The sequence below is a fragment of the Equus asinus genome, chromosome 1, assembly GCF_041296235.1.
Source record: "Equus asinus isolate D_3611 breed Donkey chromosome 1, EquAss-T2T_v2, whole genome shotgun sequence".
NCBI classification, from domain to species: Eukaryota; Metazoa; Chordata; class Mammalia; order Perissodactyla; family Equidae; genus Equus; species Equus asinus.
Window position 1 is genome coordinate 120,000,001 of NC_091790.1, and position 13,581 is coordinate 120,013,581.

The 13,581-nt window shown below is 38.0% G+C and overlaps 1 protein-coding gene across 10 annotated transcripts in view; it reads left to right on the forward strand.

Annotated features, from left to right (window-relative positions):
* PHACTR2 (phosphatase and actin regulator 2) overlaps nt 1-7,263 on the forward strand; it is a 247,941-nt gene extending 240,678 nt beyond the window's left edge. For 8 of the 10 annotated variants that reach the window (XM_044768845.2, XM_044768846.2, XM_070506560.1 and 5 more), the window contains one exon: nt 556-2,344. In XM_044768845.2, the coding sequence (XP_044624780.2) occupies nt 556-571 (16 nt within the window). In that variant the 3' untranslated portion in view covers nt 572-2,344. Of the gene's footprint in view, nt 1-555 lie in introns of all 10 variants that reach the window. The other 2 variants (XR_011502442.1, XM_070506557.1) reach the window with 2 other exon arrangements.
* Nucleotides 7,264-13,581: the final 6,318 nt, after the last annotated feature.

Sequence of the window (13,581 nt, forward strand, 5' to 3'; positions counted from 1 at the left end):
AGACCGTTTAACAAGATAGAAAGCACAAGAGCACGTTTACAAGAAAAGATAATTTGTATAGTTACGCACATACTTGTGTGTTGCCTGTGGAACATTTGGAAGGAAAAACCCTGCAGGCATTTGGAAATTCAGGTGTAGGAAGTAGATTTGGAGTCATGAGCGGAGGTGATGAGAGGCTGAAGCTAAGGAAATAGTGACTATTTGCTGATATTTTCCTTTTATAACTACAAACCAGGTGAAACCAAATCCTTTATGAAACATCTCCCTCTGCTCAGTTTAGGTCAGAGCATGACCTTCAAGAAGAATGACGTTTTGTGTGTTGATTGCTGTGTGTCCTGGATGCTAGCGCCAGAACCTCGTGTATAGGGGCCGTCTCTCCTTCCAACATAACATTTATGATAGTATTCTGTTACAACAGGAGTTTGTGACAGTCATTCAGTTGGAGGGTGACCAGAGCTGCTTTTAATTATGAACGTTCCCGTACCTTTTTCAGTTCACCCAATGCAGAGTGTGCTTCTGTACTATAACTCACAGCATTCCTGTTTCTTATTTCAGGTTTCATCGTCCGTAATGAAATGCAAGACCCTTTGAAAACATAGACTGATCATCTTTGGGGGAAGCCTTGCTTCCTGAAAACCTGATATTGCACTGGGATTTGAATGTGTGTGTTTCCATTGGACTTCTGGTGAAAGAAGTGTGTGAAAAGTGCTCCTCACCTGGACAGCCCAGCTGGGGCCACGAGCAAAGGGAGGGGCGCGGCAACCCTGCCGTCCAGCACGAGTATTGCTGGTGAGGGACACCATGGTGGCACCAGTTGTTCTTCATCAGGAGTGTTCATCAAAGAGAATGAGCAGAAGACAATCGCTGGCTCCGTTACCAGAAAGCCACATTTTAGCGTGCGGGTAAAAGAGAAATGGGGAATGGAATTGCTGGGCCCTGGAAAGGGGTGGGGATTGAAAATCAGAACAAAAGAAAAATATTTCATTATGTTAATGAAGAAAAGAGAGAATTGAAGCATAAATGTATTTTTGAAGTAGGCTTTTGGTAGCTGAGAACTTATTGATGGATTTGGGAATCTAGTGACCCAGCATGGATTCCTGAAAGACCTGATCCTAGAACAATACTATGTTGGTACAGTATAGTACCATTATTTTATGTTGTGCCAGTGAATCTAATTGCCAGAAAGAAGTCTGTTTTCATGCATCTTTTTCTTAAATGCAAGAGGCTTTTACTGACTCTTAACAAGCATGCTTACCCAAATTTTGTTGCATGCTTTAAGTAGCATAGCTATAAACACTTCACGTTTTTTTTTATACTTCTACCTAATGTACCAACCTTCCACAAGGATAACAGACTGGGAATAAAGTCAGATGTAAGGTGACCCTATAAATCTGTAGCAAGCTTTAGAAATAAATCTTTTGGCCTTTCCCTAGCTCGATTATCTCCAAAGTGAAAACAACCACTCTTGAGCTAAGGAAGATAATATCGACAATCACTGTACCTTTAAAACAAATCCCAATCCAAAGTTAAAGCTTAAGCAAAATGCAAGTGTTCTGCCAGCCGTTAGCTCTGAGTGGGAATGCAAAGGACTACTTATTTTTAGTGCTGCGTTAAGTTGGATTGCTGCTATTAAAAAAATAAAGCTCTTGGATCAAAAAAATACTCACCCAAAGGCTTAAAAGACCACAGGAAATTTCTGCTAAGTTGCAAGTGAGGAGACCCTCGTTTTGTATTTTAAGAGTCTGCTGATTGCGTCCGTAAATACAGCATTGACGTTCAGTGCAAAAGTCAGTGGGGTTCCAGTTATGGAAGGTTTCCTGGTGAGCCTACAGTCAGTACTGTTTACTTTGAGACCCTCTGTTGCTATCTTGCTATTTTCCATGGAGTCATGGGCACAGTGTGGCTTCTGCTCCCAAATACATATGACCCTATGTAAATACAACCTTGCATTTAATTGTTCTTTCATGATTGTTTTGTGCCCCTTTTATTAAAAACACATGAGATGTATAATAACAAGATAAGACCTAAATAGACTATTTTATTCTCAGAGCTTGGACTAAAATTTTCTGAAATGATGCTGATTTATAATATGGAAGACTAATTTTTTATTTCAACCAAAAAAGCAAGCATTTAATCTGGTGGATAAATGTGGATCCTGCCATTCATTTATATTTTAAAGAACCACTTGAAATTGGATGATTTTGCTTAAAAATAAAAAATTTTAGCCTCAATTGGCCCATTACAGAAAGCCAGGACCATTTTCTAACTAAGAAAAGTAACCAGCATTGTTTCACCTCTTGCTGCACTCAACTATGTGTATTAATAAAATAAACCTAGATTTCTGCACTGTTGTTATTTCATTAATAGGACAAGGACATGTTTTTGCTTTGAAAAAATTTTCTGGAAACCCAAATGTCTTTCTCTGGCTGAAGTTTTGTCCATTTCATAGTGTTTAAATCCAGCCATACATATTAACTTTATTCCAATTTTTTGTCGGTCACCCTTTTCCTTATTATATCTTATTATCATTTTAGAGTCTTGGGAAAAGTACCAATGAATTTAATGTTATTTTAATTTTATATACTTGTAATCATTAAACATTGTCTTAATTTCTAATCACAGACCTCTATAAAAATGGTAAATATAAGACATTATCACCATTTTATCACTCAAGGTGCATGTCATAGAAAGTCTCTATTTGGTTGATAAAAGGAAGAATTTTTTCCCACTTGTGGTGGATGTGATGCAGTTCTTATTCGATACATTGAGATGCACCCAGTACAGAAATGAGAATCTGGTACCTCAATATAGTGTTTCCTTGGTATGAGATGTCAGATTTGTGAACTACCCACGCTTTATCTTTGTAACTGATTGACACGTTTAGAGAAAAGTTCAAAAGTCAGAGAGAAGTTAAAAAGTCAAAAAAAATTAACCACCGCTAGTTTAATATTTAAGAATTGGACCCACCAATTATTTCATTAGACTGATTCTTTAAAGAAAAAGCTGTGGAAAGAATCGAAGGATTATGAGCTAAGCCGTATTTTGCAGAATAAGGCTCTATTTTAATAGCTAATTTTAAAAGGCAGAAACGATGCCTGTTCACACCAACAGCCCATCCAGAAGTTCTTGCCTGGCCGCCCTAAAAGAATGCACAGGTGTGGACCACTCGCCAATGCTGGCCCAGTTCCAGCATTTCTGCAATCCAGCCCATCAGCTGCAATTCTATAAAGAAAATAAGTGTGTGTGTGAATTGGGTGGTTGTAACACCCCACCAAGTTTTCCCTATTTCAACATAGAGGAAGTGAGTGGGTTTTCCTGAGTCCCCAGGATGTGATTAAGGAAGAAAACAAACCCATCTCCAGGAAGGTCCCAGGCAGGAAAGAACTAGACAGACTCTAAAACCCAGACTGCCTATTTTCATCTTTCTTAAAGTAGAGATAAGGAACATTAACATTAAGGTGGTAAGAAGACGCTGTGGCTTTATCAGCATCCTCGTGGTCATTATCAGCCAGTCTGCAAAATTAGTTCTTGGGTGATTTAATTTAAGCGTTAATTTAAGGCAGCCCTGCCTGATAATTTCCTGTGGTTGTAAAATGTCTTGCATTTCTTATGTTTGACATAGTTTACCTTTATGTTAATTCCTTCAATTATTTAAATGAAATCTATACTATTCAGAGAACAATTTTGGGTATTTGAATAGCTATTTTAAATACAGGATAAAGCAAACTCATCTGTCTCTGATTTATCCAGAAAAACTGACTTCCTGGTTTCATTTTGTGTCCTTTATTAGCATAGTAATTGTAGTTAACTTATCTTTCTCTCATGTTAGTAAATATATTCTGTTAGTAGAAATTTCTGAAATGTAAGTGAAAATCTATTTAAGGAAGTAGGGGAATCGCATACACCCTTCAAAAGTCATCAGGTGTTGAAAACAAGAGATTCCTTAAAACCTTAAAGAAAACCTTAAAACTCATATTTGGGTTTTACACCCTGTAATTAATTCAGTGCCGCCTTGGTACTTTTTAAAAAACGCAGCAGCTTACCCTTGAAAGAGGAAAAAAAATCAGCATTAACACTGCATGTCCTGTTATGTACCACATTTTAACACATAACAAACATGGTATTTATTCTTAGTAGAATCAGAAAGATGCGACTTTCAAAAGTTATACTGTATTCACATTAGAAAAAGGAAGTCTTGTCTACCACGCAGTAGTATGACCGTATTTAAACAGAGAAAGCTTTCTTTTCCTCCTTTCTTGCTCAGAAATTTCCTCAGTTTGTTATTTCTTGTGATCCCAGCAGAACATTTCACACAGAGTCAGAAATCCTGCTCAGAGCAAGTGAGATGGAATCACTGGTACAAGATATATGTTTATGTCATTTCATCACTGTGGTAGCTTAGGCATTCCTGAATTCCAGTCACGTTATTAAGTCTAACCTGACTAGGAAAAGTATATACTTTGAGATGAGAATCAATTTCTTCACGTCATTAGAATATGTTGTGAGCACCAAGGAACCACTAAGATGCAATTTATTTACAAAGTTGTCCCTTGGCCTGTTGAAATAGCTTCACTATTCCACTGTTACACTATTGAGTATTTGCTCTTTACTTATTGGTAGGATATATTACATCGTTTTACTTAGCAAAGCAGAATGAACTTCTAGAACTGGATTATGTCCTAGAGGGGAATGCAATGGCAAAAGTAATCATCAAATTAATAGGACCGTCTTTCTGAGAGAAAGCACATCTCCAGATAGTTCAAACCCAAGTTCCCAAGAGGCGCCTGAGGCTCTATTATAATTTGGCAGTGACCAACAGGCAGTGGCAACAAGGGTTGAATACTCCCAAACCATTCTCTCTCTCTCTTTTTTTTTTTTGTAATCATTAAGCTTAAGCTGTGTATGGAAATGGGAACTACCATTAGCATTTCTAGAAAACAACAGAAACATAGTCCACTTATGCTTTTTCAAAGACAGGGTCATCCCACATTAAGAAATGCCATTGTAAATGCAGTAAGATTTCTGGCAAAAAAAAAACACAAAAGAATTCTGTGGCAGCTCTTCCCACCAAAAGCCAACCCTGTAGGCACAGATCATTTTAGCCGTGCTAGGATTTGCTGCACAAAAATCTCATTTAGCTTGTCGCATTGCTAGCACAGCAACATGTATGAGCAAAGCACCGTTGATCAGTGTTTCTCAGTGGGGATGCTGTTGGCATTGGGAGCTGTGCGTTCTTTGTTGTACAGAAATGTCCGACACGTTGCAAGGTGTTTAATATCCTAGGTCCCTGCTGACTATACGCCAAGAGCGTGCCAAGGCTTTGTAAAAACCAAAAGTAAAAAATTCTCCCCTGTGATCAAATGCTCTCCGAGGAGGATAGGACCACCTCCCCACCTCCCTTGCCTACCAATGTCTGCTGCAATTTGAGGACACACCGGAAAAAGTTCCTATCTCTAAACATCGGCTCGACTGCCTTGTCTTTCTTTGGGCCCTGAATTGTTTCCTCCCGCTTCACTTTTCAAGACTTCTGTTTTGATGCAGCTTTAATTTTCCGGTGCTTCAGGGAGCAGGTTGCTGGGCAGCCTTGGCCGTTCTGGTGGGCACCATCACTTGGTTAGTCCCTGTAAGTACTTAAAGGAGAGATTTCACATGAGGCAGACTTTTCTCTTTTTTTAAGCCTCACAATTATACTTCGGAAGTACACTGTTGGTCATAATCCTTGTCAGTCTTATGAGGATTGTTGCATGGCTTAACCACAAGCACAGCGACTAACGACCCACATAAAAAAACCTGTGGTCTGTGAAAATCACCCTTAGACCTCACCTGGTAAACTGCATCCCATGAGTTCCAGAACAGTTGCCTGTTTATCCTATGAAGGAAGCATTTAATCCACAAGCAAATACTTAAATTCTCCCTGTAGAAATATAGTCATGTGGTTCATCTGCCCTGAGATTTGTGAAAACTGAATTATAAAGGAAATGTGGATTAACTGGATTGCGTGCATATTGTTCATTCTTGAATGAAGGTCATACACAAAGCAAGATGAGTTTTACCTAGGTGAAACATTATTAAACTATAGTAACAATACATAAACGTACTTACTCTCTTTGTTGCTCTTTGTCAAGAAAACTGAATGGTAAATATGTCTTGAAATGATTTGGAAGAATTGTGGCTAATAGAATGGAATTAATTTAGCCACTGTAGTTTTTTAAAATATTAAAATTTCTAAATATCTTTTTTGAGACAGAGCAGTTCAAAGTTGAAAAGGTGATTATATTGTGAACTTTTAGATGGTGCTTAAGAATTCTTATCTTGTTAAATACCGGTATATATTTTTTAAGAATAAATTGAAGGGAGTAAATGAAGCAGAATGCCACTCCACCCTCAGGTCAATTTTATGGTATATTAAAATGCCAATAGTATTTGTGCCACTTGTGAGTTTTGGGGGCTTTTCCCTTACTGCATGCTTTTCTTATAGTTTGACTGTATCATTACATTGCTTAGAGAGCTTCCACAAGGAGAAGTCGCTATTGCAATGCTAACTAGTGTTTGAAGACTATCTGAATGAATCTAGGATCAAACCACTTTCATTACTTAAAATGTAGGCACTAATTTTTATTTTTATTTTTTTTAAATATTCTATGGCTTAGAAATGTGCCAATGTGCTCAAAATATTCTGTACCGATTTCACCAGACTGAGTACCTACCAAAAACTCAAACTAGTCATTATTTTTTTCTGTGTAAGAGTGATTCTTAAATAAAGAACCATAGGCGTTCTTTCGTTATTTCAATCTTTGGTGAAAGTGATAAGAATGGTAAGCTGTGATCATTATCAGACTGAATGATTTCTGATTTCCAGTGAGTGATCTAATTCTCCGTGTTACACAGGTATAATATCTGTGAGTGTGAATAACTGGAACTGTACTCTGATTGACATGACAGTTTCTCTCTTTGTTGTTCTTGGCCTGTACTGTGTTATAGTGTGTGGGTATAAATATCTACAAGTATACACACCTATGTACATGTATTCCACTATTGTAACCTGAAAGAAAGACTATGTATTATCTTTTTTTATTCCGTACTGGTGTTTGTGTTATTTAAAAAGCAAAATTATGCTCTATTTAGTTGTATAATATTATCGGATACTTTACCGTGCACAATTCCAAGTGCCTTAGAACATTGTTTAGCTTTCTTAAATATATATAAATGCATATATGTATAAAATTGGGAAAAGTTACCTCAATAAAATTATTGGGAAATTCCCAGCTTTAGTTTGTTCCAATTTCTATTGTATTCAGACCGTTCTCATCTTTTAAAATTAAAAGCTCACAGAGCCCTCACCTGTAAAGCAAGAATAAGACACCTTTTCTGATTGACTGTTACTTCAACCCCCAACTTAAATTTTTTTGTATGTAAGGCCTCACTTTTTATTTAAAATATCTGTCTAAAGAATTGCTGCTTTAAACAGCAACTTACAGTATGTTTTAAAACTTCCTGTCTTTTTATATTTGAGGATATTTGAGGTTGATGTTTTTATTGACATTAGAATATGTAAAAATAAAAGTCCCCTTAGGGTTTATAATATAGAAAATAAACAAACTTCCTCATTAAGCTTACTATTTAATGTATTATAAGCAAGGAGAGAGGTCGGGAATACATTTTGACCAGAAAAGGAATTGGAATATACTTTTCATGTTTTCCAACAGTGGTTACAAATTGTAACTTAGCTTCCCTCAACCCCAGGATAAGGGCAAAGACATGAGAAGAAAGTTGAAAAGCAGTTTGAGTACCATTATCCTAGACAGAAGACATGTAGGAGAGAAGATTGGGGCCAAAAAATTCAAAGAACACACAATTACTTGGGACCAGCACCAAATGAAAGAATCGAAGTACGTAGTATAAAGGATCTGAAAGTTACCAGAAATTGAGGGAAGGCAAAAGGATTAGGACCCGGGGGAGCTGACAAGTTGGGTCAAGATGGCAACTAACAGATTCCCACAATGTGGCCCTGATCTGAGGCAAAGCACGTTTCCCTGACAAATCCCAGACTCTGGAGGCCCTAGCTTCAGGAGGTGGCCGTCCTGTGCAGCAGCGAAGTCAGGTGAATAACTACACCCAGCTGAGAAGAGGACAGTGGCTCACCTTCATCAAGCACTGCTTGGAAGTCAGGCAGAGGTCCAAGTGTTTAACAAGCAGCTTCTGTTTAATCCAACAACATCTCAGTGAGGTGCGTATGAATAATATTATCATTCCCATTTTACATTCAGGTGAGTAAACTGAAGCCCACTTGCCCCAAGTTGCACAATAAGACTGAAACAAAGACCAGAGACTAATTTCAGCTAGTATACCAAGCATACTGCTGTTATCATTTAATGTTCTAGGGAAGAATTTGTGCTGCAATGGAAAATGATGCATTTCTTAGACAAGCACACCCTTCCTATTCTGACTTCTTGTGGACTTTGCATCGTTCCTTTCCTTTGAGCTATCTTACAACTTTGTAAGTTGTGGAAGGCTGACGGTAACATAGAATAATTCTTGTCTCTAGACATGTACATAAATTCTGTCCAGTGGGGGTTCCGCTGTCTTCCCTAGGTCACTAGAGAAGCCAGTTTTGTCTCCGTCTGCACATTCTTCTCCATTTGCCTGTTCTATAAATGCTCCTGTTCTTTGGCTCGTCCTCTGAACGAACGGTAACATCTTACTGGTTCCCTCATCAATAATATATATATATTTGTATGTGAGTCATGATTTTATCATTAAAAAAATTATTCTTTAACAATATTTATTGAACCAGATTATATTAGTATCTAACCTGTCTCCTCTTTGGTTTTTATTTCTAAGTATCTTTACTTTTTTATACACCAAATGAAATAGTTCAAATCTTCACTGCAGACATATAAACAATGAAGAAGTATCTAAAAGGAACTGGAAGCTCCCTGCGACCCCAGCTCCTCACGGAGAACTGCTGTGGGCAGTGTGGCGCATGGTCAACTAAATATTTTTCTATGCTTGTGCTATGATATTTCTGTGTAAAATGTTTTTCTACTTAATAATTTTTTAACGAAAATTACCATCTACCATGATGTTTTGCAATCTTTTTTTTTCTGACTTGATAAGTGGCTGTCTATGTCGATCTCCTCTTCCACAACAGACGATGGTATGAATGTTGGGGTTTTTTCAGTTAATCCCTTACTAATGGAATTTTAAGTGTTTTATTTTTCCCTATTACAAACAGTGCTACAGTGAACATCCTGGTACATCCGTCTTTTGTTGTTGTTATTAAGGTAAAATTGGGATATAACGTTACGTAGATTTCAGGCGTACAACATTACAATTTGATATTTGTATACACTACAAAGTGATCACCACCTTAAGTCCAGTTACCATCTATCACCATACAATTGATCCCCTTCACCCATTTCAGCCTGTCCCCAATCTCCTTCCCCTCTGGTAACCACCATTTTGTTCTCTATTTCTATAAGTTTGTTTCTATTTTGTCTTGTTTGTTCATTTATTTTGTTTTTTTAGATTCCACGTACACATGAAATGAGATGAGATTTGTCTTTCTCTGTCTGACATTTCACTCAGCATAATACTCTCAAGTTCCATTCATGTTGTCACAAACTGCAAGATTTCCTTCTTTTTTATGGCTGGATAGCATTCCATTGCATATGTATACCACATCTTTATCCATTCATACGTCAATGGACACTTAGGTTGTTGCCATATCTTGGCTACTGTAAATAATGCTGCAATGAATATGGGGATGTGTAGATCTCTTCAAAATAGTGTTTTCATATCCTTTGGATAAATACCCAGAAGTGGAATAGCTGGCTTATATGGTAGTTCTATTAATTTTTTGAGGAATCTCTGTACTATTTTCCATTGTAGCTGTACCAATTTATATTCCTACCAGCAGTGTATGAGGGGTTCCCTTTTCTCCACATCCCCTCCAACACTTGTTATTTCTTGTCTTTTTGATAATAGCCATTCTAATAGATGTAAGGTGATATCTCATTGTGATTTTGATTTGCGTTTCCCTAATAATTAATGATGTTGAACATCTTTTCATGTGCCTATTGGCCGTCTGTATGTCTTCTTTGGAAAAATGTCTATTCAGATCCTTTGCCCATTTTTTAATCAGGTTGTTTTTTTGTTATTGAGTTGTATGAGTTCTTTATATATTTTGGATATTAATCTCTTATTGAATTTATGATTTGCAACTATTCTCTCCCATTCAATAGGTTGCCTTTTCATTTTGATGATGGTTTCCTTTGCTGTGCAGAAGCTTTTTAGTTAGATGTAGTCCCATTTGTTTATTTTTGCTTTTGTTTCCCTTGCCTTTGGAGTCACATCCAAGAAAACATCACTATGACCATGTCAAGCAGGTTATCCTCTATGTTTTCTTCTAGGAATTTTATGGTTTCAGGTCTTACAGTCAAGTCTTTAATCCGTTTTGAGTTAATTTTTGTGTATAGTGTAAGATGGTGGTCCAGTTTCATTCTTTTGAATGTGGCTGTCCAGTTTTCCCAACAACATTTATTGAAGAGACTGTCCTTTTCTCATTGTATATTTTTGACTCCTTTGTCATAAATTGTTTACTTATGTGTGGGTTTATTTCTTGGCTCTCTATTCTGTTCCATTGACCTGTGTCTGTTTTTATGCCATTACCATACTGTTTTGACTACTATACCTTTGTAGTATAGTTTGAAATCAGGGATCATGATACCTCCAGCTTTATTCTTCTTTCTCAAGATTGCTTTGGCTATTCAGGGTCTTTTGGGGTTCCATACAAATTTTAGAATTAGTTGTTCTAGTTCAATGAAAAATGCCATTTAAATTTTGACAGGAATGGCATTGAATCTGGTACATCCATCTTGATGCCCTTCCTTTTTTGTGAATTAAGTACCTCCATAAGCTCTATTAATATTGTCAAGCATGTAATTCATAATTCCTAAAGTTACCGCTTGAGTGTCTAGGTCGTTTGGCTGTACTCAAGCAAGTTGTCTTCACTTTTGCGCACATTGGCTTTCTAGTGCTTGGAGATCCTCGGGTCATGCTGATGGAGAACCACTGCTGATGTACATGGAGCTAAGATGATAGGCACCATTTCAATAGGTGACTTCATTTCATACGGAAAAACAAGACATTTTTCAAAGCTTAGACTAAACCAGAAATTCTGTTTAATCATTTTGAAATGGATGCTGTTCATTAGAGCACACTAATAAGAAGGTAGGGGAAATATGGTTTGGATTTATCATTACTACAATATTTCAATTATGGGTGATTTTGATGGTAGGAAATAACATTTTTCTGTGTTAAGACAAGCCAAGTTTCTGTATATGTACCATTTTAATGAATGCATTGTGCTCGATGTTGTATTCAACAAATATTAAATGAGCTAATGTATATACAGCACCCAGATCAGCCACTGACACATGTAAACTCACCATACGTGTTGGCTTTTTGAAATAGGATATATTCTAATGGTTAAGGGTTACTCTCAAGCTACACCTGGGTTCACATTTTGGCTTCATCACTAATGGCTTTTTGCCCTTGGGCAAAAGTCACTTAACTTTCTGTTCCTCAATCTTTTTTGTTTTTTTTTTTAAAGATTTTATTTTTTTCCTTTTTCTCCCCAAAGCCCCCCGGTACATAGTTGTGTATTCTTCGCTCTGGGTCCTTCTAGTTGTGGCATGTGGGATGCTTCCTCAGCGTGGTTTGATGAGCAGTGCCATGTCCGTGCCCAGGATTCGAACCAACGAAACACTGGGCCGCCTGCAGCGGAGCGCGCGAACTTGACCGCTCGGCCACGGGGCCAGCCCCTCTTTTTTTTTTTTTGAGGAGGATTAGCCCTGAGCTAACTAGTGCCAATCCTCCTCTATTTTGCTGAGGAAGACTGGCCCTGAGTTAACGTCCATGCTCATCTTCCTCTACTTTTTATACGTGGGACACCTACCACAGCATGGCTTTTGCCAAGCGGTGCCATGTCTGCACCCGGGATCCGAACCAGTGAACCCTGGGCTGCCGAGAAGCAGAACATGCCAACTTAACCACTGTACCACCGGGCCAGCCCCCTGTTCCTCAATCTTTAATCTGTAAAAAAATAATATCAATAATAGTATATCTCCTTAAATCCTTTCATAAGACTTTAATGAGTGAATATATGTAAAGTGCTTTGAACAGGGAAAGTACTATTCAATCCTTCTTATGCTACGCCCTGGGGAAGTAAAGTTGGCATGACAAAAACCCTTGCCCTGCAACAGGTTACTGCAGCCTGGTTCTAAGTCAGATGAAAATAATAAAGATTTACAACTTAGTGTAACTAGTAGAGTAGTACAATCTCAGGATACAGTGAGAGCATGTGGGATGGACCCTAGTTTCGAAGAGTAGACATTTCCTAAAGGCGGAAATGGCTAAGCTAACACTTGACAAACAGCGAGGGAGAGGAAGAGTTTTTAGCTGAGCATAAGAAAGCCAATCTCTTGTAGGTGCATTTGGAAAGTGCAGTTTGATAGAGCTGGGTCCTAGAGTGCTGTGTGGGCAATAAAGGGACAGGATGCTAAACCGATGGGTAGAGACCACACAACATAGTCTTGACTGCCATGCCAAAGAGTTTGGACTTTATCCTGAGGCCAGAGGGTAGACATTGAAAGGGTTTACACACAAAAATGACATGATTGGATTAGAGCATTAAAAATAATAAATTTGATAAAAGGGGTAATCAGGTGATACATCTGGATATTTAGAAGCTAGAATGGATAGAATTTCCTGACTGGCTGCCTTATGGAGACAGTGTAGCATATGGTTAAGGGTGTAGCCTCCCTGACCAGACGGATGGGCTACACATCTAGGCTTCTCCATTTACTGTGTGACCTTAGGCAAGTCACTTCAGCTCTCTGAACCTCAGGCTCTACTTGTCTAAGATCGGGTTGGTGTTATTTAACTGTACTTTACAGGCTTATCAGAGGAATTCAATGACATAATGAGCATACAGCGGGCAGCACAGTGTGTGTAGTGTTAGTATTAGCCCAGTAAATACATAAAGCAACAGACTATTACTCAAAACAAAAAAAAGAGCAAGCAGTGTGGTTAAGGGGTCAGGCTCTACTAGTCAGACTCCAGTTTAAGGCCCTGCTCTGCCATTTCCTAGCTGTGTGACCTTGAGGAATTTCCTTAATTTCCTATGCCTCAGTTTTAGCGCTTGTAAGATAAGGAAGAGCAGAGCGCCTCTCCCGGTGTGTGAACGGTAAGCAAGACATGAGATAATTCAGGTAAAGTGCCAGAACATGAATTCATTTAAACAAATATCCATTGAGTACACGTGCCAGGCACTATGCTAGGCCCAGAGGAAAGACACGATAGTAAATAAAACAGATCAAAACCAAACCAAACCTGCCCTCCCGGAGCTTAGTTATAATGAACGCCTGGCACATAGGAGTGCTATGCATTGTCTTTGTCACAGAGCATTATCCCAAGATCAGTTCTGTGGTCCTAATCAGAAGTTTCTATAATTTTTACTGTAATAAACAAATAATATCCCATAAATATTTACAGTGGGAATATGCAGGACAGAGAGAC